This window comes from Elephas maximus, chromosome 26 (genome assembly GCF_024166365.1).
Source record: "Elephas maximus indicus isolate mEleMax1 chromosome 26, mEleMax1 primary haplotype, whole genome shotgun sequence".
NCBI lineage: Eukaryota > Metazoa > Chordata > Mammalia > Proboscidea > Elephantidae > Elephas > Elephas maximus.
In genome coordinates this window covers 7,326,681-7,353,724 of record NC_064844.1, presented here as the reverse complement: position 1 = coordinate 7,353,724, position 27,044 = coordinate 7,326,681, and the positions used below count along the sequence as shown (strand labels likewise).

At 44.7% G+C, this 27,044-nt stretch overlaps 1 protein-coding gene across 5 annotated transcripts in view; it reads left to right on the top strand.

The window, feature by feature from the left end:
- EML6 (EMAP like 6) overlaps positions 1 to 27,044 on the top strand; it is a 264,701-nt gene that overhangs the window by 135,426 nt on the left and 102,231 nt on the right. For all 5 annotated transcript variants that reach the window (XM_049870655.1, XM_049870656.1, XM_049870657.1 and 2 more), the window contains exons 8-13: positions 11,285 to 11,486; positions 12,918 to 13,055; positions 15,437 to 15,693; positions 18,265 to 18,477; positions 25,543 to 25,710; positions 26,700 to 26,806. In XM_049870655.1, the coding sequence (XP_049726612.1) occupies positions 11,285 to 11,486; positions 12,918 to 13,055; positions 15,437 to 15,693; positions 18,265 to 18,477; positions 25,543 to 25,710; positions 26,700 to 26,806 (1,085 nt within the window). The remainder of the gene's footprint in view (positions 1 to 11,284; positions 11,487 to 12,917; positions 13,056 to 15,436; positions 15,694 to 18,264; positions 18,478 to 25,542; positions 25,711 to 26,699; positions 26,807 to 27,044) is intronic.

The window sequence follows — 27,044 nt, the reverse complement described above, 5'->3', positions numbered from 1 at the left end:
TGAGCAAAGCTGGTGTAGACCGACCCTCAGAGCTGAGAGCACCTTGTTCACAGGTGGAAACGAGCACATCCTGGTGTCCTCCTGGTCCTTGGGGTTGCTTCATTGCACACCCCTCTCCCCCATCATCTCCCTCATCTCTCCCCCGTCTGCCCACCATCGTCCTCTGGGCTGTGTCCTCCTGCCTCACGGGCACACTGATGGTCCAGGCTGCCACACCCTGCGGTCGTTGTGCTGAGGCAGTGGAGGGGCTGCGGGAGGAGGGAAGCAGGACGCGAGCAGTGAGGAGACACTGGCGCTGGGTGTTCAGACTCTCCTGGGATGCGTCAGACCAGCAGAGGGCTGGCTGTCTGCTTCTGTCTTGTCTTGTCTTGTCGTACTTCTCCCGTAAACACTTCTGAGTGGCCTTGTTTAAGCAGCAGCCGGGGTTTCCTTCCCTGAGGTGGGAGTCTGTGGGTCTGGTGGCGTTTGTATCTTCTGAGCTGTGTGGGTCTTCCAGAGTTCCTGTGGCTGTGGGATTTTGGCTCCTACTCCAGAATTTTGAGGTAACGAGGGATTTTGAAAGAGTAGCTTTCCACGGGAGTGCTGCGGGGCGTTGTCAGGCAGAGAGATCCTGTGAACCGCATCAGCAGGCCACGGGCAGTGGGTGCTGCAGAGAAGCCGCAGGTCAGCTTAGGACCAGCCCCTGCAGGCCTGAGAGCAGGCACCGAGACTCGCCTAAGGCAGAGAGCAGCACTAAGGACCACTCGGTGGCAGCCTTTGTGCCAAGCACTCCAGGGGGAGGACCCCACTTAATCCTCAAACATCTTCCTGGTCTGTGGCCTGTGCGGTGGCACTGGATTCAGTGCTCAGAAAGGCCTGTGCTTGATTTAACGCTCCGCTGTCGCCGCCTTGAAATTCTTTATAGCTTCTGAACAAGGGCCCCCTCATTTTCCTTTTGTACTCGGTCCCACAAACCATGAGGCTGGCCCTGTCCCCCGGTCATATGTGCCTATGAATCCCTGGGGAGACACATGGCTTCTCTCCCTCTTGTTTCCTTCAGGTTCCTGGAGCTCTGCCTTCAGCATCGATCTTAGGGCTCCGCTGGCCACGCCAGGAGCCCCTGGGCCACTCTAGTCTCCAGAGGTGACCTCAACCACCCCCTCTGAGTTCAGAGGTCCCCATTGTCTTTTCCCCACCCCTCTAACTCTCCCTCTTTTCCTCTGAATGTCATCTCTCCCTCTCATTACCTGTGACCCCTTTTTTGCCCACCTGCCCCCACAACCAGGCTCTCCTTAGTATTTTCTCTTTAACAAGTGTATTCGTGTCCCAGGGCTGCTGAAATAAAGTACCACAAGGTGGGTGCCTTAAAACAACAGAAATGTACAGTCTCGCAGTTCAGTGGGCCAGAAGTCCAAATTCAGGGTATTGGTAGGGCCATGCTCTCTCCAAAGGCTTAGAGGTGGATCCTTCCATATGTCTTCCAGCTCCGGTGGCCTCAGATGTTCCTTGGCTTACAGCTGCAGCCTAGCTCCATCTCTGCTGCCTTCTTCCTGTGGCGGTCTTCCCTCTGTGCGTGTGCCTGTGTCTTTTTATATAAGGAGACCAGTCAGACTGGATTAGAGCCCACTGTACTCTTGTGACCTCACGCTAACTGAAAACGTCTCCAAAGATCCTATTTCCAAACAGGTTACAGGGGGTGGCGGCCAGGACTTCACCATGTCTTTTGAGGGGACACAATTCAGTCCGTAATAATATGGTTAGGTTTCTTTAGGAGATAGCCACCGCTTTGTCTTCCCCGTACTGGGCCCGAGTTCAGAGACAGGAGATATCTTGGCTCCAGACTAGACCTGTCAGAATCCTCATTTTATTTCTATCATTTACTCATTGCATGACTTCAGGCAAGTGATGTGGTCTTTCTGCACCTTAATTTCCTCACTTATTAACAGATATTTACTGGCATCCTCTAGAGTCCCGTGCCTGGGTCTTCAGATTCCTCGTGCAGTGTTCCTTGCCCTGTGCTGTGACCCCTCCCACCGTTCTCTACCCAGACTGCTGACCGTTGTTTAAGGTCAAGCACCTAGAAGCTGTACTGTGTATTTCCTCTAAAACCGCAAAACGCGCCAACTCATCGCGAGCCCATAGGGTTTCCAAGGCTGTAAATCTCCATGGGAGTGCACTGCCACATCTTTCTCCCCTGTGTGCTTCTTCTAGGACATTTTATTTTATTTTTCTGTCACTTCTCAAGTCATTTGGATCCCTGGTGGCACAGCAATTAAGCGTTCGGCTGCTAACCAAAAGGTCAGCAGTTTGAATCCACCAGCCACTCCTTGGAAACCCATGGGACAGTTCTATTCTGTCGTATAGAGTTGCTGTGAGTCAGAATTGACTCCACAGCGATGCATTTGGTTTGGTGTCCAGTCATTTATGTATTCATCAAACATTAGTAAGGATCTAGCCAGGCACAGTGCTTAGCTCTGAGGCACCAAGATGACCCAGAAAGAACTGCTGCCCTCCCACTGCTGACAGTCTCTGTATAGACAAGCTGGAAGTGCCAGAGAGTTGGTGCCCGGGAGCGGCTCCAGCCACAGACTGAGGGGTGTTAGAAATAAACACCCTAGTTTCCCTGCCTTGCAGCTGGGGTAGCTCTGAGAGGTGCTCCGTACCATCTCCCTGTGCTCGCCAGCAGGACTGAGCCTCAGGTGTCCACTTCAGTTACCTGTTCAGTACTGTACACTTGAGGGCGCTGGTGGTTCTATGGTGGAATTCTCATCCTCCACATGGAGACCACCATAATTCAAAGGAGTGAATTCTTCTTCCGTCTGCCTTATTCATCATCCAGCCTTCACATGCATGTGATGCGATTGAAAATACCAAGGCTTGGGTCAGGCGCACCTTATTCTTCAAGGTGACATCTTTGCTCTTCAACACTTTAAAGAGGTCCTTTGCAGCAGATTTACCCAATGCAATGCGCCGTTTTATTTCTAGACTGCTGCTTCCATGGCTGTTGATTGTGGTGTTGGCGAAGAATATCGAATATACCATGGACTGCCAAAAGAACGAACAAATCTGTCTTGGAAGAAGTACTACCAGAATGCTCCTCAGAAGCAAGGATGGCGACACTGCGTCTTACATACTTTGGACATGTTGTCAGGAGGGATCAGTCCCTGGAGAAGGACATCATGCTTGGCAGAGTACAGGGTCAGCGGAAAAGAGGAAGACCCTCAACGAGGTGGATTGACACGGTGGCTGCAACAATGAGCTCAAGCATAACAATGACTGTAAGGATGACTCAGGACCGGGCAGTGTTTCGTTCTGTTGTGCGTAGGGTCGCTATGAGTCGGAACCGACTCGACGGCACCTAACAACAACAACAACACGTGGAGACCTGGGTTCGGTTCACAGTCAGTGCACCCCACACTCAGCCATCATCTGCCTGTCAGTGGAGGCTCGTGTGTTGCTGTGATGCTGAAGAGGCTTCAGCAGAGCTTCCAGACTAAGACAGACTAGGAAGAAAGGCCTGGTGATCTACGTCTGAAAATCAGCCGATAAAAACCCGATGGATGAAAACTGCCCGATCCACAGCCAGTCACGGAATGAAGCAGGACCAGGCGCCGTTTTGTTCCCTTGTGCACGGGGTCGCCATGAGCTGGGGGCTGACTGAGCGGCAGTCGCCACCATGACATACACTTACTGGCTCCTTTCCTCTCCTAGCCTCGCTTCTCTACTGGTGCTTCCTGGGATTCCCCCGATATAGCTATTTGCACTCGAAGTCTTTTCTTGAGGTCAGCCTGGAGAATCCAAACTAAGATGCATATAGTTAAATGTATAAAAAGAGTTTCAGGTGCTAGACCATTGAAAGCCCTGGGCATACCAAAGATTAGCAGTTCTCCTGGGGGCGTGGGGCAGGAGAGGCTTTCTTGAAGATCATTAGAACTTTTTTAGGTGGGCAGGGTGGGGGGGCATGTGGTTACTTGAAGGGTGTACACATGTAGATATATACCAAGAGCTGGCTGTTGTTGTTAGGTGCCATCTAGTTGGTCCCAACTCATAGCAACCCTATGTTTAACAAAAGGAAACACTGCCTGGTCCTGTGCCATCCCCATAATTGTTGCTGTTTGAGCTCATTGTTGCAGCCCCTGTGTCAATACATTTTGTTGAAGGTCTTCCTCTTTTTGGCTGACTTCTACTTTACCAAGGATGATGTCCTTCTCCAGGGACTGGTCCCTCCTAATAAAATGTCCAAATTATGTGAGACAAAGTCCCACCATCCTCGCTTCTAAAGAGCATTCTGGCTGTACTTTTTCCAAGACAGATTTGGTCATTCTTCTGGCAGTCCACCTGTATTCAATATTCTTCACCAATACTGTAATTCAAAGTGTTGATTTTTTTCAGTCTTCCATATTCATTGTCCATCTTTCACATGAATATGAGACAATTGAAAATACCATGACTTGGGTCAGGTGCACCTTAGTACTCAAGGTGACATCTTTGCTTTTTAACACTTTAAAGAGGTCTTTTGCAGCAGATTTGCCCAGTGCAATGCATTGTTTGATTTCTTGACTGCTTCTTCCATGGGCGTTGATTGTGGATCCAAGTAAAATGAAATCCTTGACAACTTCAATCTGTTCACCATTTATCATGATGTTGCTTATTGGTTCCGTTGTGAAGACTTTGTTTTCTTTATGTTGAGGTGTAATCCATACCTTCATTAATAAGTGCTTCAAGTCCTCTTCACTTTCAACAACCAAGGTTGTGTCATCTGCATATCACAGGTTGTTAATGAGTCTTCCTCCAATCCTGATACCAAGTTCTTCTTCATGTAGTCCAGCTTCTTAGGTTATTTGTTCAGCATACAGATTGGATAAGTATGGTGAGAGAACACGCTCCTGACGCAAACCATTCCTGACTTTAAACTGTGCAGTATCCCCTCATTCTGTCCCAAACAACTGCCTTTGGTCTATGTACAGGTTCCTCGTGAGCACAATTAAGTGTTCTGGAATTCCCATTCTTTGCAATGTTATCCATAATTTCTTATGATCCAGACAGTCGAATGCCTTTGCATAGTCGATAAAACACAGGTAAACATGTGGTATTCTCTGCTTTCAGCCAAGATCCACTTGACATCAGCGATGATATCCCTCATTCCCACATCCACTTCTGAATCTGGCCTGAATTTCTGGCAGTTCCCTGTCAGTGTACTACCGCATCTGTTTTTGCTGCCTGTAGAGTGAGGAGATAAGATTTATATATTTCCTCAATCAACGGATTCTGAAAGGACAATAAAAAGTACCTTTGAATTCAATAACAGCTTTAAATAAAAGTCTTTGATTAATTTCAACAAAATCCGCATATATATATAAAAATTATAGTTTCTTGATGAGGTCAAGTAGGTTCTTTGATCAGCTTGCAGACAACAAACTGCAAGATGTTGGTGTATTTCCTTGGCTTTTTTCTTGTAAAAAACATCACAGAGATTGAGCTGCGTAGACAACTTCACTGTGTCTTTGCTTCTAACGTAAGCGTTTTCTGTGTTACTATAAACTTTTTAGGCACAACACAACTTTAATGACCTTGTTGTGCAGATTGTATGTAATATGAACAAGAATCGCCTGCCACAGGACATTTAGGGTTTGTTTCTCAGTTCCTGCAATTTTAGATAATATTTTTGTGCAAGACTTTTCTTGATATTTCATATTATTTTCCCAGAATAAAGCCCTTAAGGTGGAAATTCTGAGTTAAAAGTATAAAAACATTTTAGGACTTTATATGGCCATATTATTAAGGGCCCTTTTTAGTAAGTGTGTTCAGACTCTTTATTCACCTTTAAAAGGTTTTACTTTTATGACCGGATGGTAATGGGGCGGCGGGTGGGGGGAGGCCGTTTTATCCCCAAATAATTTGTTCTGTCTTTGTGTGTTTTGGGTCTTTGTGTGTGGGGCCTGTAGCCTTTCTTTCTGAGAGTCTGGAGTGCCCTCACGTCGACATTATAATAGCAAACGGCAAAAACAAGTAAGATTTTACACAGGAAGTAACTAAGAGGCTCTAATCAGGCCCACGGGGCAGCTTCTTCAGACATCCTGACACTGAGCCCTTGTGGGCCTCGATCCTGACCACACACACAGCACGATGTTTTACATTGAGTTGTGATCTTACTAAAAAGACCTCAACAAATCACAAAAACCTGCTGGTTAAAATAACAACAATCTATGTATTGGGTCAAGTGTTTGAATATATTATTGCATCGAGTCATTATGTTACGAAGTGCGACTGCTAATATTATCTTCGTTTTGCAGACAGGGACACTGAAGATTTGAAAGGTTACATAGCTTGCCATTTCACACCGCCGGGGTGGTGGTGGCAGTGAAGAGCTGGGATATATACCCAGTCCTTGAACTTACCCCTTCAAGAATTAGCGGAAAAGAAGCAATATTCTTATGTAATGAGGTTTGTTTGATATTCATGGACTAGTCCTCCCCATGCCCAGGCTTAGGACTGTAGCAGAGAGGATTAGGGGGGTGGTGGTAAGCTTCCCACTTTCTGGTCTGAATGGAAAACCAGGACGAAGGGCTGCCAAGAACTTGGTCTTAGCCTTGGAGGATTTTAGGTTTAACTGGGCCGTTGCTCTTTACTACCATCTGCTGGTTGTCTGTACCAAGTCTAGGCCACAGCTCCACTTTTCACACTGGGGTGTGGCAGGGATGACCACGCTGACCAAAATGTGAATGCCTCAACCCAGTGAGCTGCCTTTGGCTCATACTGTCAAGAGTACCTACAATATGCATTTTTCCAGAAGAAAAGAACATTTATGTAATTTTAAATAAACCAGGCTGGTTTTTCTGGACTCTCCTCTCACTGTTGGGAAATTTTAGACCATATTCCAAACAAGACCTTAATTTTTCTGACTCTCAGAACACAGGAAACACAATGGCCCCCTTGGTCAACCCAGCTAGAAAACCATGATTGTATTACTGTTCTCTGCATTTGTGCCAGCGACGTTAAAAACCAAGCCTGGACAGAAAGGAGGAAGGAAATACTGTCATAACCCCATCAGGGATCTGCCATTCACCAGGGTCTCTCCAGAATGTTCCAGCAGAGAACATGCTGTTTCCCCACTGCTCACGAAGGCAGAGAAGCAGTTAGATTAGAGACAATAGAAACAGGACGTTATCAGGAAACTTGAATGCAGTTCTCCATCCATTGCTGTGTTTTGAGGAAGTAATTCCTATTTCACATGGTTAACTTGGAAGTAAGGTGACTCCGTGTTACACCTATCATCTCGTAGGCAAGTCCCTCCGGTTGAGTTGCCTGATCTGACAAAATGCAGCTTATCCATTTGAAGAAAGGAGTGTTCGTAGAGATCCTGAGCTGGTCTCTGAGAGAAAGCGTTCACAGCTCAGTATGTCTACGTTGTAAACCATGAAAATGTAACAGCTTCTTCTCTCACACACACACTGTCTCTCTGCTGCCTCCCATATTCAGTCAGAAATAATCCTTTATCAGTTTTACCTCATTGCCTTCGCCACGTGTACAGCTTTCCCCTTATATTGGTTAGTTCAGTGGAACCTGTTTTTCGAATGAAATCTCTTAGAAAACATAGACTGGCAGGTCCTAAGGGCTTCTGGCCTGCTGTTCCCCAGCCGCCTCCTCTCTGGGCCCCTGGATCTCCTCTGAGGAACCCAGGACTCCCTGGGCGCAGTCTGGCTGCTGAGTGACTCTCCTGGCTTATCGGTGAGGCTGAATTGGAAGTTTCTTCTTTGTTCCTAAACCTCTTTAAAAAAAAAAAAAACACAAAGTAAATATTTTTTTAAAATGTTAGCGGTTGTCGATCCCAGGTGGTGGGTTGTTTGTTATAACATTCTTTGTAACTTTATGAATGTGTCCTCAAAAAACAAGAAGGTAAAAAGATTGTGGAGAAAATAAAGTTTCCACTTGGACCAAATACAACCCTGGGTCCTTGGGAGACGTGTCTGTTTCCAAGCTCTTCAGCCTCGTGTGACCAGACATGTAGTTGGAGCCCACGGGGAGAATTGGGGTGCTCATTCTTACAGTGGGGTCATAGGTCCCAGGCCTGTGTGGCAAGAACAGAGTCTAAAGCAATCAGTGGAATTATAAAAAGATTGCAGGTTGACTACTTAGATAACAGTTAAAGTGTATAAGACATTGCTGAGATATAATAATAATATGCGTTACTTTAGTTGGCTTATTGGTATGCAGAGATCTGCTTACAAAGTTCTGACTCCGCACCTTAGCATGTAAGCTCCACGAGGGCAGGAGCCTGGCTTGTTCACTGCCATAACTCCACTGTTGCCAACATAGTAGGTGCTCGGTAAAAATTTTGATTGAGTGAATGACTGTATCCTTTTTTTTTTTTTTTTTTTTAATGTTTTTCTCACTGAGGAGAGGCTGGTGTCTTGTATTTCTTGACATCTCCAAGCACTCAAGAAATGTTTGGGTTTTGATGTTCTATGTGACTCACTGGGCAGTTCTCACCGAGGATCAACTACTGCCAGCCACTACTCTAGGTTCTGAGAATACAGCCACGAAGAAAACCCATGAAGCGCTTCTTCACAGACTCTTCCCTAGTGAGATGAGCTGGGCAGTAAACGTAATATAATACATTATTTCCTGACTTTATGCTGATGTAAGCATAGAATTAACCCTTTTTGCTTCCTAACAACTCTGAAGAGCAAAGCATTATACCCTTTCAGTAAAAAAATTATAGATGATACAAAGCCTGCTGGGGAGGCAGCTAATTCACCCCCTTCCTGTCAACTCCCTGTGGGAGCTAATAAAAAAAACAGAGGAGGAAACAGGATTTGTTGATCAGCGAACAGTAACTATACCCTGAAAAGGCCTAGGAAAGAGAGAAGAAGGACAAGAATGTGAAGACGGCAAAAGGCCTGTTGCTATGCGGCAGAGTGGCTCTTCCGCGGCTGAGCCACGCGCCTGGTCAGCCAGGCATCTCACCCGACCTCAATCACCGCACACCTGTCCTTCCCATCCTTGAAGGCCTGCCATCTCATCCGACCCCTCTCACCGCACACCTGTCCTTCCCACCCTTGAAGGCCTGCCATCTCACCCGATCCCTCTCACCACACACACATCCTTCCCATCCTTGAAGGCCTGCCATCTCATCTGACCCCTCTCACCGCACACCTGTCCTTCCCATCCTTGAAGGCCTGCCATCTCATCCGACCCCTCTCACCGCACACCTGTCCTTTCCATCCTTGAAGGCCTGCCAACTCACCCGACCCCTCTCACCGCACACCTGTCCTTTCTATCCTTGAAGGCCTGCCCCAGTGTTTGCAGTGGAGGATTTTGACCCTGAACTAGCGGTTGCCAAGGTATCTCTACTCTCACTCACGGCAGGAATAACATCTGCCCGCGTGTTTTCCTTTCTTCTTCTGTTTCAAGATACACAGCAGTGAATTCAGAGCAAAGAGTAAGGAGAGTGATCTGGTGTAAAAAATAGCCCCAGCCCTCTGCCTTTAAAAAAGTGTCTTGTCTTGTTTTGTTTTTCATAAATAAGTGCATTATCTCGTTTTCTCCCCCAAGACAACAATGAGGTGGGTAAGCTGTGGGTTACAGTTAGGGTGCCCATATACCACTTAGCCCTGTTGTTGTCTCAGAGTCCCATCTGGCTTAGCGTTGGTCCTGGATTTTTCATTTAGCAATAAAGCATCATTAAAATTTTATATTTGAAAATATTTTTGATAGAACTGTTTAACAGGTTATTCAGCACAGAAAAACTACTTTATTGGCCAATAAATACTTCAAAAATTTATAGAAATTTAATTATTTTCAATACCTCCTTTTACTTTCAGGGCCCTGGTGGTGCAGTGATTAAAAGCTCAGCTGCTAACCAAGAGGTCAGCAGTTCGAATACACCAGCTGCTCCTTCGAAACCTTATGGGGCAGTTCTGCCCTGTCCTATAGGGTTGCAATGAGCCTGAATCGAGGGCAACAGGTTTTTGTTTTTTTTTTTAAGTTTCAGAGGTGCTCCAGTTTGGATGATAAATGGCATGGTCACCATAATTACAGTCAGCATTTCACAGGGAGGAACACTGAGCTCGGAGAGGGACACTCCTCGTGCGTCTGGCCAGTCAGCCAGTTGCCGTTGAGTCAGTTCCAACTCATGGTGACCCCATGTGTGTCAAAGCAGACCTTAGCCCAGGATTTTTCAGGAGATAGCCAGGCCTTTCTTCTGAGGTGCCTCTGGGTAGACTCAAACTGCCAACCTTTCAGTTAGCAGCTGAGTGTGTTAACCATTTGCACCACTGGGGGACTCCCATCCGGCAAGTGGGGCAGGACTAAAGCCCAGGTCCTCAGACTTCCTGCACTCTCTACACCCAAGACACGAGGCCCATGGGGGAGGTAACTCAGATTTCAAAGCTTATCACATCCTTACTTTGCTTTAAAACAGACATGAAAGTGGGGTTGCTTCTGCATTTCTAGTTCAGACATGAGAAAATTCACTCTGCAAGAGATAAGAGCAGGCTGCCCAGTAGGGATGGAGCAGAGGCGGTTGGAGATTGAAGCCCAGGCAGGCACGGGACAACCTGCCTAGACAGCAGGAGATACCAGGCTGCAGGAGGTGGACTTCAAAGGAGCACTGCGCTTGTAGAGAAGACGCCACAAATGCCTCAGTCGAGGAAGAAAACAATGTCTTCACTGACAACTGCTGGGCGGTATTTTGCGACTGAAATTAGAGTTTCGTTTGCATATTCCTGGGACACAGGGCATCTGTTTATGCAGCAGAATGAGTCTAGGCTCTGATAACATGCATGCTAAACTTGCCTAACACGATAATTAGCCGCTCTGTGGTATCACTCATGTGTAATTTTGATACAGTATTAGCACCCAAAATGTTGAAGTGATTATTAACTTTTTCATAGCAAATCAGAGGGAAATTATTTCACAGGGGGTTAGGTTTTCATAAAGATGGCTTTCTCCTTGTATATTCATTTTAAGGTGCCGTGTATAAAAATGCATCCTACTGTGAAAACACGTGGCCATCTGAAGTCGGACAAGCAAAGATGGCCACTTTTTTGCAAAACAGATCAAAAGGGCTAGGGAAGAAGGGAGATCCAACACATGTAAAGAAACTAAAATACACAGAGTGGGGTGTGGGATTGACTTTCCACCACCAGGATTTTTTAAGATGTTCTCTGTCTAGAATGCATTGCATCAGGTGCTGTCCTGGTGACAGGATATTTCCTTTAGGTGTTTTTCTTTTATTTGTAAGTGGCGTTAAGGTATCCATCCACCCGATCGTTCCCCTGCTGTTTTATTTTGTTTTGGGCAGGCTTATCTATCCGGAGTGTGTGCTGGAAAGCAGACCGCCTTCTTGCAGGGACCCAGGACAGTGAGATATTTGAAGTGATCGTGCGGGAGCGAGACAAGCCCATGCTGATCCTGCAGGGCCACTGCGAGGGGGAGCTCTGGGCCCTGGCCCTGCACCCCAAAAAACCACTGGCTGTGACAGGCAGTGACGACCGCTCCGTCAGGTAAGGCCGTGGTGGCAGCTGCTGTCACCTTGTTGACTTCCTTGGGGTAACAGACTTATGTGGCCCAAATTTGCTTCTTTCTTAGGAGAAGGATAAGCCATAGCGTATAACCACACAGTTTCCTAAAGGAAAGTTAAGACATTTAGCTTGGTAGTAGTTGGCTTATTGGCATATTGTTGCTATGTCTCTTTGGCTCCACCTTAAGGGAGGTAAATGTTATTAGAAGTGAGCAGAGATGGTTTCTTTATGCCAGTAAAGCATCGCTTACGTTGCTGAAGCGCGCACAAGGCTAGACACAGCATGGGGTTGTGAATAATGGATGAAGTATTGGGAGGATACCGTGAGCTTGAGGCCGGACAGCACGGGCTCACCTCCGCATCGGGAGGGACAGGCACCACCCCTCAGGATGGCCAGACGTACTTAGAAAAACGGCTCCACCTGAGAGTCCCGCCTCTGTCCCAAAACTCAAGACTCTCAGTGTCCCTAAAAAAAAAAAAAAAAAAAATCAGTGTCCCTAGTCAACGTTTATTGAGAGAAGTCTGTCTTAAGAGAAGTACTGATGCACAGAGGTCAGATAGCACAGTCGCAGCTAACATGGAAACCCTTATTCATCCCTTTAAATCTTCAGCTCAGGTGGGCTCAGTTTGAGGGCCTGGAGTAGGTGTCCCAGGAGCTGGCACACCTGGGGCCACACCACTGCCTTAGCTGCTCTTGCTGCTGGAGCTTCACTCCCCCAGCTGCACTGTGCTCACTAGTCAGGGGGGCTGCAACGTTGCAGCGCCCCCCAAGAGAGGACCCATCAGGAAAAGGGGGCCCAGAGAGCCCCGCCCCGAGATACGCATGGCTAATGGCAGTGCTTTACTGCACCCCATCCGCTGTGAGACCCGCCCAGGGAGGGGTTTCCTCCGCTCTTTTCCATCTATGTTTTTTCCCTAAGGAGGCCACCAAATGGATGGTGTAGTATCTCCATCCATATGTGCTTCAATAGCACAGTTACTAGAAAGTGCTAACATTAAAACGCAGAAAAACCCACTAACAGTAATAGTGTTTGGTAGCACTTTTTATCCTCTAAGTGTGATTAACAACCAATGGCATAAGTAAAGAACAATTTTAGATTTCCAAAGAGAAAAGTAAGATTTTGTGTGAATTAGTGTTTAAAACGTCCTTATTCAGTGAGTCTCAAATTCTTTGGAACTATTCTCATTTTATCTTTCTTGCTGGGTATTTCAAATGGTAAGGGTGGCCCAGACGTGGACAAACAATGTCCCAGTCCCTGACAGGCTGTGGTGAAGGACACCAGGGAAATGACCATGTCATTTCTTGTCATTATCACAGTGTGGTTGGTCAGCAGGCCTTCCTGCCTTGGGCGGGCCGATGACCAGGAGACGTTGTTCTTTCCTTTTCTTTTTTTGCCTTTGTCCTCACACTCAGGCTGTGGAGCCTGGCTGACCATGCCTTGATCGCCCGCTGTAACATGGAGGAAGCAGTTCGCAGTGTCGCGTTCAGCCCTGACGGATCGCAGCTGGCCCTGGGCATGAAGGACGGCTCTTTCATTGTTCTCCGAGTCAGGCACGTACCAGCACTGTCAATGGCACTGGAGCATGCCGAGAGTTTAGGCAAAATGAGTCTACTCTTTCAGATAGGAATGTCGCAGGTCCACAATCCCCTATCTGTAATTCTGAAATCCAGAACACTCCAAAAACCCAAAATTCTTTGGTACCTTATTTGGCGGCTGACCCAGGAACTGATGTGAGGCTGTTTATAGTCTATTAATCCCTCAGTAGGAATGCTCACGGAACATGTGCTTTGCTGCAAAAATATTAATGTGTTTAACTCAGCTCCTGCGAGGGATGTTCCATAGTATACTGTCAGTGAAACATTCTAAAATCTGGTGAACAATGAATTCCCAAGCACACTTAGCCCCCAACGGTTTTGGATAAGAGACTGTGGGCTTGTAGTAAGCCAAGGGAGTCCCGGTGATGCAAACAGTTAATGCACTCAATTGCTAACCAAAAGGTTGGCAGTTGGAGTTCACTGAGGGGCACCTCAGAAGAAAGTCCTGGCAATCTAATTCCAAAACGTTAGCCACTGAGAATCCCAGTTCTACTCTGGGGTCTGTGTGAGTTGTAATCGACTTGATGGCCGCTGGTACTGGTGCTAGTAGTAAGCTAAGAGCAGGGCTTCGAACCAGTTGGAACCAGTTCAGTCATGGTCAGTGAAGTGAAATAGGAACAGACCCGAATTTTTTAAATCTGGGTAATCCGGAACCACAGCCGGAACAGGAAATTATGGGTCAAAGCCCTGGAATGGAAGAGGGGTAGTGAGCCCTTTCAGGAGCCTGATGTGTGAGGTTGGATCATTGCCAGGACCGAGGTGAGTGACACGCATTCAGAGTGGCATGGCCGGCCGCCATCTTTTAGCCAGGCACCACTGTTTCCAACTTGGCACAAAATCCGACAGGCAAGAAATGTGGTTGCTATGCAACCCATATGCTGCCCTTGTTTCCTAAGAGGGAGGTTAAGTTTCTAGCAGGGCTTTGACCTGTAATTTTTCCCGTTCCAGTTACAAGTCTGGTTCACTCAAAGTTTAAAAATTCGGGTCTGTTCCGGTGTCACTTCCACAGCCATGACTGAACCAAGAGGAACCAGTTTACAGCCCTGGCTAAGAGGAAGAAAGACTAAAGCTTCCGACAGCACTAGATTTTTAGAGGGGAGCTGGAGTAAAAGACTCTCACCCATAATCTGCAACAAAATGGAATATTTATTAATATCCTGCATTATTTTTACTGGACAAAAATCACGACCCATCCTTGTAACTCCTCCCAATGCATTCTCATTCCCTTGGCTTACCTGCTTTGTGACCACAGAGAGGAAATGCTGCTGTAAATTAAAAACTTCATGTTTTGTACGCAGAAAATTCTATATAGCTTTGAGAAGTGTTCCCGGCAGAGTTTATGATGCTACATTTTCATTACCAGCCACACGTAACTCATTACCAAATTGGCGTGCAAGATTTTCTTTCTCTGCTTAGTGGTGTGTGAAAAGATGAGGGAGCTAATTACCGGATTTACTCTCTGATGGATTTCCCATGGAAAATAACATTCTTGCACATGTATTTTATAACATTTTAGTAAACTGATAGCAAAGGTGAGGAATTATTATACGGAAGAAAATATTTGGGATTTTTTATGCATTCACTGTGTTTTAGAGTTGATGAAGCCATCTTTTCTGGCTCAGGGGACTTGCTAGTCACAGTCTCATCCCAGTTATAGACAAAGACCACCTCAGTGAGCTTTTAAATGAGAGCAGAAATTCTTCCCAGAACCTGATCAGAAAGGATACCAAATATTCCAGTGATTCAGTATATGTATTAGTGACCTTTCAAAATGAAAATTAAATAATTACATAGCAGTTTAACATTAAAAAAAGCGATTTTCCTCTTCTGTTTTTTGACTCCCTCTTTTCACAACAGTAAGCATCAAGCTTGACACTCACTGGTTTCTCACTTTTAACGTATAAAAGAGAAGGTTTGTTTTTCATGCTAACCTTGATATATTTTACCTTTTTCCATGACATTTTTAAAACAATTTTACAAATCCCAATTTTTTTAATGAAAATTTTAGGGGAAAATAGTACATAGCTGATCATTAAAGCAAACATGTATTCCATTTCAAAGGGTTTTTTTTGTTTGCTTGTTTGTTTGTTTTTACTTTGTTTTGTTTCTACTTTGGAAGCCCAGAACATTATTTTAAATGTTTATTATCGATTTTCCTAAATTGGCTGTGAGTTTAAAATAACGTCATTTTGTGTCTTTCCTCAAAAGTTAACCCTTTAATTCCTGTATGTTTCCCCTCCCTTTCAAAACGTTCCCTCTGACATGTACTTGAAAGCGTGGCGCGGGAATTCTATTTCTAGATTTACTGCTTATCACTCTGCTTCCTATTCCTACAGAGACATGACAGAAGTGGTTCATATCAAAGACCGGAAGGAAGTCATTCATGAAATGAAATTTGCTCCAGACGGGTCTTACCTGGCGGTGGGATCCAACGATGGCCCCGTGGACGTCTACGCTGTGGCGCAGCGGTATAAGAAAATAGGAGAATGCAGCAGGTCTCTTAGCTTCATCACCCACATCGACTGGTCTCTGGACAGCAAATACCTGCAGACTAATGACGGAGCGGGGGCACGGCTCTTCTACAGGATGCCCTGTGAGTCCGCTAGGCAGAGGGTGTTGGCCAAAGCAGTTTTCAACAAGAACAAAATAAAATATTAAAAAAAACTTTGAACCACAGAAAGAAAATGTATGAGAATGTCATTGTGATTTCAGGACAAGGAATGTTTTCTGAGAGAAGACTTCAAAATCACAAACCCTCAACAACAACAACAAATGACAAACCCTCAAGGAAAAGATTAATAAATTGGACACATTAAATTAAAAAAATTGCTATACTGCAGAAAAAAAAAAAAGTTGCCATCGAGTTGATTCCGACTCATCGCAACCCTCTATGACGGTAAAACTGCCCCATAGGATTTCCAGGCAGTGACTGGTGAATTCTAACTGCCGACCGTTAGCTTAGCAGCCAGGCTCTCAGCCACGGCGCCACCAGGGCTCCTAGAAACTCTTGGTATGTGATTATTTGGGAAATGAGTGCATTAGGATCAAAGAACCATGGTTTTTGTGACCCAGCACTATGGGTTTTATGGGGTATTCCCTTGACTTACATAACACTCGGTTACATTTAGTTTTTAATCCTAAAGTAAATGTCATACATAGTTAGATCTCTGCATTTATTATAATCTTTGATTTTAAAAAAAGTATATTGCCGTTGAGTTGATTCCAACTCACAGCAACCCTATAGGATGGTGTAGAACCGCCCCGTAGAGTTTCCGAGGAGCGCCTGGTGGATATGAACTGCCGACCTTTTGGTTAGCAGCTGTAGCTCTTAACCACTACGCCACCAGGGTTTCCTCAGTCTTTGATTAGTGGTCTTTAAATAAAAGGAAAAATTTGACAGTTAACGTGAATCTTGGCCTGAAGTAGTTATATTTTGCCATAATTTTTTTACTGGGACATCACTCTTTACCATAAAGTAACATGTGACGTTTCATACAACTTCGGCGTTTTTAAGAGCCCTCGCCCCACCAAATTTACGAACGTACATTCCACCCGTTGCCATTGAGTGGATTCTGACTCATAGCCACCCTGTAGGCGGAGCAGACCTGCCCCACAGGGTTTCTGAGCATGTCATCTTACGGAAGTAGACTGCCACACCGTTCTCTTGACGATCCACTCATGGATTCGAACCGCTGACCTTTTGGTTAGCAGCCAAGTGCTTTAACCACTGCGCCACCAGGGCTTCTTGAATTTACCATTATTAGGTGTGTATGTATTTGTCTTAATTTCTCTGTTTGATGTGATTTCATGTATATTTTTCCAGACATGGAAAAATATGGGACATGTATTTGTCGTTTGCAATAACAACAACAAAGCCCCATCCTGCTCAATGATAATATTGTAATTTGGTTTATCATTCTCCCATTAGTGGGAATTATGGGCTTATTCCTGATTTCTTCCCTGGCCGAGATAGTGCAGGTCTAAATATCTTTGTTAACAGGTAGGTTTTACCCTCTGAGTTACTTCCTTGACTGTATTCCCCAAAGCGGGAACGTTGGGTCAAAAAGACTGTTCCAACCATGGGCTCTCTGATTTTGCAGTCATTTTTCATGAATTTTTAGGAAATGCTGCGTTATAATCCAGAGTTCCTGGGGACAATTTGACAATACTCCGGTTATGTCCAAGGGCATCTATTCACAAGGATGCTTTATTTGAAAGATTTACTAATTTGTTTATTTTGAGGGGGGAATGTATGAAATAGTACACTTACCTGTCCAGATTTTGAATTTAAAATTGTGCGTGACCAAACACACCTTCATTATTGTTTGTGTTTCCTTTTTTGTATGGTCCCTGCAGACGTCCCTCAGCAGCTGCTGGTGGGCACTGGGCATTGTCAATACACTTGAGAACACACCCAGAAAATTGTCAGGGCCATTTTCCCCAGTCAGTTGCATTCATTTCATCATAATTTTGTGGATTTTCATTGTGCACAACTTTTAAGTCCTTTTGTTTTCTTACTAATGTATTGAATACTGAAAAATCGCTTTTTAAACATCCTTGAATTATGAAAGATAGAAGTTCAGAATAAACTTAGCCAAACTTTTTCAAGCATGGCGAAATGTTGATTAAATACGTAATGTAAAGTCATTTCATCAAAAAAATAAAGCATAATATCACCTGTACCTAATAACCAAGGCCCAGTACACGTTAGCAGTTTGAGACACAGTATACGTAGTACAGTGGTCACTTTCCTTCTACGCACTTTATGTCTGAGTTAAGAATATGTGCTTTCTTTAAACCCTGCTTCAGCAGACAAAATCATAAACTGGGTACAGAGATTAATTTTGTGATTTCATTGGTTAATTGACATTTTATAACAAGTACATTTCTAGACCCCTAATAAGAGGGAAAAAAAACGAATAAAGTAAATTAAGATATGCTTTTTATTTAAAATGGAAACCCTGGTTGTGTAGTGGTTAAGTACTACAGCTGCTAACCAAAAGGTCAGCAGTTCGAACCCATCAGCCACTCCTTGGAAACTCTATGGGGCAGTTCTACTCTGTCCTGTAAGGTCGCTATGAGTTGGAATCCATTCGACAGCAGTGGGTTTTGTTTTTTTTTATTTAAATATAATGTTGTATGACTGTTTCTTGATTATTTTCAGCTGGGAAGCCCTTAACAAGTAAAGAAGAAATTAAAGGGATTCCCTGGGCCTCCTGGACGTGTGTGAAAGGGCCCGAAGTGAGTGGAATTTGGCCAAAATACACTGACGTCACTGACATCAACTCTGTGGATGCAAATTATGACAGCTCGGTGCTGGTGTCTGGCGATGACTTTGGACTGGTTAAATTGTTTAAATTTCCTTGTCTCAAGAAAGGTATGCCAAAAGAGATGTTCTATTGAATAAAAGTTTAATCTAGAGTTTATACGTGGTATAATTACAGCTTATATTCTTGGTATCTGTTTCTACAGGCTATTCATTTCACCTCGTATATTTCTATTTACTGTTTAGAATTTTAAAATAGAATGTGTCATTGGTCTCTTCTGCTTTTGACATCCTAAAATATGTGGCATTGCCAGGCAAAGTCGGCGTTTGTTAATAAGTTACCACTCTCTGCTTTGTGATTCGTGAGCCTCATTTCATATCTCAAACAAGCTGGACTTTATTTTATTTATATTTACATAAATATTCATAATTTAAATAATATATACATTACATTAAAATATTATAATTGAAACTCTGAGGCATCACAGCTAATCTTGCTTACACGTGAAAAGGCAGAGCAAATCCCTTCAGAGATATTTAAAATAAAACCTGGAAGTGATCATTCTGGTGATAACACAGCTTGCAGCCCTCGCGTCAGAGCGCCAGCCTTGCAAACCAGCTTTATGTGACTGGTGAAATGCTGAGAGAAAAGCTTGATTCCAAACAACCCTCCCTGCCCCCGCATTTTGCTGTTATTGTTTTGTTTATTGTTGTTAAAATCCTACCACTTCGTTTCCGAGGCCCCTCTGGGCTTCGTAGATTTCCACTGAAGGAATCATGGCGCGGTCCAGTCCCCTCCCTGCCTCGCAGGTCTGTGTACAGACTTTTCAGAGACGCCTCAGCTACAGCCTGAACTTGTGATCTTAGGAAGGTAATCATTCGGGACCCGCCGCTGCCAGAAAACGCTTTCTCTTGAACGATTTTTAGATTAAGCAAGGGAAGGGATTAAAAAATGTAATTACAAAGTCATTTTCAGTTAACTGGTTGTGTTGAGGCAGTGACAATTATGGTACAAAATGGAACGTAAAATGCAAAGCTAAAAACCACCATCACTTACACTCGACAAAATAGCCACCGGCTTAAAACGCGTGAGGCACAAAGTTACCTCCACGTTCCAGACTCAAAGCTTCTCTCTCTCCCTAGTGGGTCGTGTGAGGAATAGAGCATCTCGTAAGGCTGAGTAATTACTTGCAACCAGAAGGTATCGGGGAATTCAGAATTCAGAGGGAAACATTCTTGGGGTCAGAAGCAATACCAGGGATCTCAAGTGTCAGAACTTGGGCATAAAGTTAACTCGATAAGAATTGGTAACTCCATGTATCACCAAGCCTTCTAGGGTAAGACTTGGGTCTGGAAAATAGTCATGGAAGTGTGGACCTCAGGCTTGTTTATTAGAACAAAGGGGTGAGGGACAGTGCAGTCTGTCAAAATGAGATGGCTTTTGTGAAAATCAGGCAACATTGAGGATGATGGTACACGGGGACATGGGAGTGAGGACAGGTGGAGAAGCAGAGGGACAGCAGATGGTAGTAAACCCACGGGGTAATCTACAGGAGCGTCTGTGTCCCCGTAGCAAACTGACTTGTTGGTTTGTTGTGACACCTGGTTTATAAATCCCGCAATTTACCTCAGAGACATCCAGGCTTCTGTGCCCTTTTTGTGCTAAAATTACTGGTAGGGATGTTTATAAAACAATGTGGAAATAGTTGACGGGAATAGTACAGTCAGTGGGGCTTGTCTCCCTATACCCCAGGTTCCTGGTGACAAGTATTCTCCCCAGTGTTTGAACCTGTTAACGGCCAAAGATGAACAAGGCTGATGGCCGTGAGCTGGGGTGGAGACAGCAAGCATTATAGTTTTCCACTGTGATTAAATAAAACTCACAGCTAAATTAATTGGACACATTTATGATAATATGTGTGGTATTCTCTTGTATAGGGAGCCCTGGTGGTATAGTGGTTAAGAGCTTGGCTGCTAACTAAAAGGCTGGCAGTTTGAATCCACCAGCCGCTCCTTGGAAACCCTGTGGGGCAGTTCTACTCTGCTATGGGTCGGAATTAACTCAATGGCAATGGTTTGGTTTGGTTTTTGTTATTCTGTTGCACAGTAATTAGTCATAACTGTTCTGCATTTACTGAAAATGACTGCAATTGGTATTATTTTTACATAGCTGAGTCAAAGTGTTTTTGTTTTTTGGCAGTTTTCAAATCTTGAAGTAATTAGGATCAGTACTGACAGTCTTCCGCCAATGCTTAGACTACATTCTGTGTGACCATCACCATAGAGACTGACATAAGATACAACCCAAAGCCTTTCCCATTAACATTTGTCATGACTTAATGAGTTGGAATCGACTCCACAGCAGTGGGTCTAGTTTGGCTTTTTTAACCCTAAGAGAAGGCTAAAAGGCTGAGGTTCCATATGTTTCACCCATGTAACCCTGTTCCATGAATCCTTTCCGGGTGCACACGTGCACACACACACATACACACACACACATGCAAACACACACACACACACACACACACACACACAGGGTCCTTGAACAACCACCTCCCAGGACAGGTGTCCTGGATGTTGTAAGACTTTAGTTACAGAAAGTCTGGACCTTGGAGGAGAAAGTGCTGACCTTCAGTATAGCTTGAATGAGCTTAATGCGGTGCAGGAACAGAGAGACCAGCATGCCTACAGTGTAGTGAACGAGTGGGAGACTTGCGTCAAGGGTGGCAAGTAACATGTCCTGAAGGGCCTTGTAAGCCACTGCTACAAGTTTGGGTTTGATTCCAAGTGCAATGGAAAACAATTGAGAGTTTTAATTGGAAGGATGATGTAACTAATTATTACTTTTAAAAGAACACTTGGACGCTGTGCAATGGCTAAGGGATGGTGAGGACTCTCATAGATTGTTGGAAGAGTCCAGGTGAGAGGTGGTGTGGCTGGGACCAAGGTGATAAGAACATTACTCCACTGGTCCCAGCCCGTCTAGAGCAAGGGAGAATGAAGAAAGCCAAAGAAACAAGGGAAAGATTAGTCCAAAGGACTAATGGACCACAGCTACCACAGCCTGCACCAGACTGAGTTCAGTACAACTAGGTGGTACCCAGCTACCACCAACAACTACTCTGACAGAGATCACAGTTGAGGGTCCCAGAGAGAGATGGATAAAAATGTAGAAAAAAACTCTAGCTCACACACACACAAAAAGACCAGACTTACTGATCTGACAAGAGACTAGAGAAACCCCGAGAGTATGGCCCCTGGACACCCTTTTAACTCAGTACTGAAAAGTCACTCCTGAGGCTCACCCTTCAGCCAAAGATTAGACAGACCCATAAAACAAAACAAGACTAAAGGGGCATACCAGCCCTGGGCAAGGACTAGAAGGCAGTAGGGGACAGGAAAGCTGGCAATGGGAAACCCAAGGTTGAGAAGGAAAGAATATTGACATTTCGTGAGGTTGGCAACCAATGTCACAAAACAATACGTGTGTTGTTTAATGAGACACTAATTTGCTCTATAAACCTTCATCTAAAGTACAACAATAATAATAATAAAAGAACAGACATGAAGGGAGGGGGCTGGGTTTGGGAAACAGTATCAAGGAAGACTTGAAGGTCTTGCTTGATGGATTGGATGTAGGAATAACAGAATGAAAGGAAATGAGGATGACTTCAAGTATTGGCTTGAGCAGTGGGGTGGATGGTGACTTCATTTACAGGGACAGGGAAAAGATAAAGGAAAAGGTTTTGTCAGTATGTGTGCATGTTTTATGGGGGTGAGGGGGCAGAGTAAGGGGAAGGGGAACTCCTCAGTCTGTTTTGTCCATGATAAGCTTGGGGCATCTATTAGACATCTGAGAGGACTTGGCACATGGGCTGTCAGCACTCCAGGGAGAATCAGAGCTGGAGATGGACACTGGACAATCATGGGCATAGCGACAGTAGGTAAAACTTTGAGAGAGAGGGTCAGTGGAGGCCTGAAGGCCTTGTAAAGTCACTTGGTATCTAGGGAGAGCCTGTGAGGTGACCCATGTGCTCTGCATTTATTCAATAAGTATTTGTTGAGTGCTGTTCATTTTTTTTGTTGTTGTTCAATGAATAAAACAAACACAAATTCCTGCCCTAATGGGGCTTTTGTTCTACCCAGGGAGACAGTAGACATAAACAAGCCTGATGGAGAGAAGGGCTGTGAAGAAATAAAGCAAATGGTGGGAGTAGACAGTGCTGGGGCGAGGCAGCACAGTGGCGGTCCAAGAGGGGCTCATTGATGGGGCTTCATTTGATAGAAACATCAAGGAGACCAGGGAGTTGGACGTTCAGATATACAAGGAGAGAGCGCACCAGACAGAGGGAACAGCAAGTGCAAAGCCTGGAGACAGAAGAGCGTCTGACATATTAGAGGAATGGCAAAGAGGCCAGCGTGCCTGGAGCAGAGTACGTGAGGAGAAAAGACCAAAGAGAGAGAAGGCGGAAATATTAATAGCGTTAATGCTTTTGCAGGTTCTAGTTCCAGGCTCTTGCTCTCCCGTTGCTGTCGAGTCGATTCTGACTCATAGCGATCCTATAGGACAGAGTAGAATTGCCCCATAGGATTTTTAAGGAGCAGCTGGTGGATCCGAACAGCCAACCTTTTGATTGGCAGCCACAGCTCTTAAGCACTGCACCACCAGTGCTCCAGTTCCAGCCTAGCAAGGAAGTATGAGTTATCCATTGTTACATAACAAATTATCCCCCAAAGTTAGCAGCTCAACACAACAAACATTTATCATTTCACAGTTTCTAGGGGTCAGGGATTCAGGAGCAGCTTTACTGAGTGGTTCCAGCTCAAGCTCTCTCAGGAGGTTGCAGTCAAGTTGTCAGCTAGAACAACAGCCATCTGAAGACTAGACTGAACCAGAGGATCCACTTCCAAGATGGCTGCCTCTCATGGCTCTTGGCAGGAAGCCCCATTCCTGGCCCTGAGAGCCTTTCCATAGGCTGCTGTAAGTGTCCTTATGACATGGCAGCCGGCTTCCCCAGAGTAAGCAATCTGAGAGAGAACAAGGAGAAATCTGCAATGCCTTCTATGGGCTTCTCTTGGAGGTCACACACCTTCACTTCTGCCATGTTACATTTGTTTTGAGTCACAGATATATCTGTGAGACCATAATTTGTGGACATATTTATAACCATTACAAAAAAGCACAATCAATGCTCATGGAAGCAGCAGTCAAGAAACCAAATAGTGTATTGCACTGGGAAAATCTGCTGCAAAAAAACCTCAAAGTGTTAAAAAGCAAAGATGTCCCCTTGAGGAGTAAGGTATGCCCGATACAAGCCATGGTATTTTCAATTGCTTCATATGCATGTAAAAGCTGGGCAATGAAAAGGGAAGACTGAAGAAGAACTGATGCCTTTGAATTATGGTGTTAGGGAAGAATATTGAATATGCCATGGACCACCAGAAGAACGAACAAATCCGTCTTGGAAGAAGTACTGCCAGAATGCTCCTTAAATGCCAGGATGGCAAGAATTCATCTTGCATACTTTGGACATGTTATCAGGAGGAACCAGTCCCTGGAGAAAGACATCATGCTTGGTAAAGTAGAGCATCTGTGAAAGAGAAGACTCTCAATGAGATAGATTGACACAGTGGTAGCAAAGATGGGATCAAGCATAGCAACGGTTGTGAGGATGGCACCGGACCTGGCAGTTTCCTTCTGTTGTACGTAGGGTCTCTATAAGTTAGAAGTGACTTGACCTAACAACAACAAAGGAGCAGGTTAAATGATCTCCAGGAAGGGTATCAAGGTTGGGACAGCAAAAGATAACCCAGCACTTTAATATCTAGAGAGATATGGGAAGAATATGACTTGCTTTCCAATTATTGGAGCCCTGTTGGTGCAGTGGTTAAGAACTTGGCTGCTAACCAAAGGCAGTTTGAATCTACTGGCTGCTCCTTGGAAACCCTATGGAGCAGTTCTACTCTGTCCTATAGGGTCACTCTGAGTTGGAATCGACTCAATGGCAATGGGTTTGGGTTTCCGGTTTTCCAATCATTGAATTATCATCATAGAGCATTTCCAACTGCCCTTAGATGGAATCAGTTTGATTTTATTACAAAACCTGATTTAGGCAACTCTTTGAAATAGACAAGGCTGCTTTCTGAGACCTAAAGCCTTTCTCTTCCCTTCTGTGGCAACATTCCTCTAATCCTTTTGGAGGCCCTGATGTAAAAGGCCCTTCCTCTGGTCAGAACATGCTCTCAGGAAAGAGACAGGTAGCAGTCACCTTCACGTTCACATCAATTTAAATCGTTACCTCTCCAGTGGATATTTGAATTTTAAACATCTTATAGTGGGCTGCTAACCAAAAGGTTCACAGCTCAAATCCATCAGCCACTCCTTGGAAACCCTACAGGGCAATTCTACTACATCCTGTAGGGTTGCTATGAGTGGGAATCGACTCAACAGCAATGAGTTTTTTATAGGTGAACAGATGGCCTTTCCCCCCATTAAGGGACTTTATTTAGAGGGACTTTAAGAGGTAGAAGTGTTTTTGAAGGGGACGTCGGGTGCTTTGTTGGCCACCTGAAACCTGCCATAGACTGTGGAGTGATTGGCCTCTAGGACTACCTTTACGCTGCCATGTGCCAAGCATACGCTGAAGAGTTTACTGTGCAGTTCAACCACAAATATAACTTCAACTAAGTTTCCTTCTTGCATTCAGTACCCGGGGGTGGTGCTCACTGAGTGAAGCAACTGATTTAAGAGAAAAAATAATGATTCTCCCAACTCTGCATCTACATGGCCCCAATCAACACTGTGACCCTTTCTTTTCCCACGGAATTAGTTTCTATTTCTTGGTTGTAAGGGACTGCCTGTTTTATCGCTCATTTCAGTAAGAATGTGTAAGATGCTCATTCTTTAGTGTTTATTTTCAGAATCAGCGAAGCAGTAGGTGTTATCTGAAACAGGTTCAGATGCGTCTTTAGCCACGGCGCTTAAAATTTAAGACGCATTTTTAGCTTAATCCATACCGGAATAATGGAGATAAGTTTGGGAGGTTTGGATGCATCTGGTAAGGCTGACAATTCTTTTCTAGTATATTTCAAGGTTTTGTTCCTCAGTGTGAATAGGAATGAAAGAGAATGAATTCTGTTTTTTGTGTAACATTCCTCTCAAAAACATCTTTTCAGGAGCCAAATTTAGGAAGTATGTGGGCCACTCCGCACATGTGACAAACGTCCGCTGGTCCCACGACTTTCAGTGGGTCCTAAGCACAGGAGGGGCTGACCACTCGGTGTTCCAGTGGAGATTTATTCCAGAAGGTGTCGCCAACAGCACGCCGGAAACCACACCCCAGGGTAAAACCGAAAGTGATCTTTCAACATCTGTCTATTTTTTAATAAGAATTCCAGAGAATGCTGTAACATCTGTTCTGGAGATAAAGAGTTAAGGCAGCTCGGGAAAATTTCATCCCTGTCATAAACACAGCATGGGGTGATGGCTGGGAGGGGGAAGGAGTTTTAAAAAATAAAAAGGAAAGTTTCTTGAGACTAATATGGGTCGTTTGAATAGTTTCTCTAAAGGCTTGTCTTAAACCGAATGCAAGTTGAAGGCGTAGGTTTGTGTGAAGGATACCTGTGCAGATAACCTAAAAGCGTGTATTTCAGCCTCCTTAGGACAATTGTAAGGGCCAGGGGGTCTGTTGGTCAGGCTGTGGGTGACAAGGTAACCTTTGAAAGGGAGGTGGCCTCCAGAGTGGGGTTCAAAGAATGGTCCACGATCAGGGCTGATGCGTTCCCGTTTACAGACAAGTCTTTTTTAATCTTTGTATGTAGATCCGTTATGATGTTAGTAGGAGTGATCAGGTAATAACACGAAAAACTGCATGAGTAATGTTTTTATTGGGAGGCATTCTGCAGAAGTTTTGACCTGGGCAATTACCAGCACTTGGTGGGCATGTTAAAAGGCCCACATTTTAAAAGAGGATCTTCACTGAAGTGAATAGTTGGATTTCCTTTTGCTCCAGACTTCCCTTATGTAAAACCTGCCCTATTTACATTTTCCAAAGCCAAGGGCTAAAACCCAGGGGCTCACTGTCTAATGGAATGTGGACAGGACTTCAGTCTGCTGGAAAGTTGTCCTAGTCCTTTATGCTCCTGATAGGGGGTCAGAGGTGGGCTGAGCGTTACCAAAAACACGAAATCTAACTAAAGAGGTTTTGAGAATCTACGTTAAATGAAAGCTATGGTGTAGTTAGGCTAGAAGACAGAAAATGCTTTAAAGGATAGTTTTAACTGTTTAGCATCTCAGAAGTCTTGCTTTTTTCTTGTGGGTTGTCTTTCTGCAGAAGGCGGCACCAACTCCTACAGTGAAGAGTCTGACTCAGATTTGTCGGACGTGCCCGAGCTGGACTCCGACATTGAGCAAGAAACTCAAATCAATTATGATCGCCAGGTCAGTAAGCGGGGGCGATTCGAATGCCTCATAACCCATCAGCCTCGATATCTGAGTGGGTTTAGACATGGCACGACAAACGGCTGGCACTTAGGCAGAAGACAAGAATAAGGAAAATTGCCTAGTTCTTGCCTTTAAATGCAGGTTAAAAAGTAGGCATCTACCTGACCCTATCATTGGAAATTTAAAGAGTGGAAGAATTTCAAAGCTGAGCCCATTGGGGGATTTTTGTCTCCCT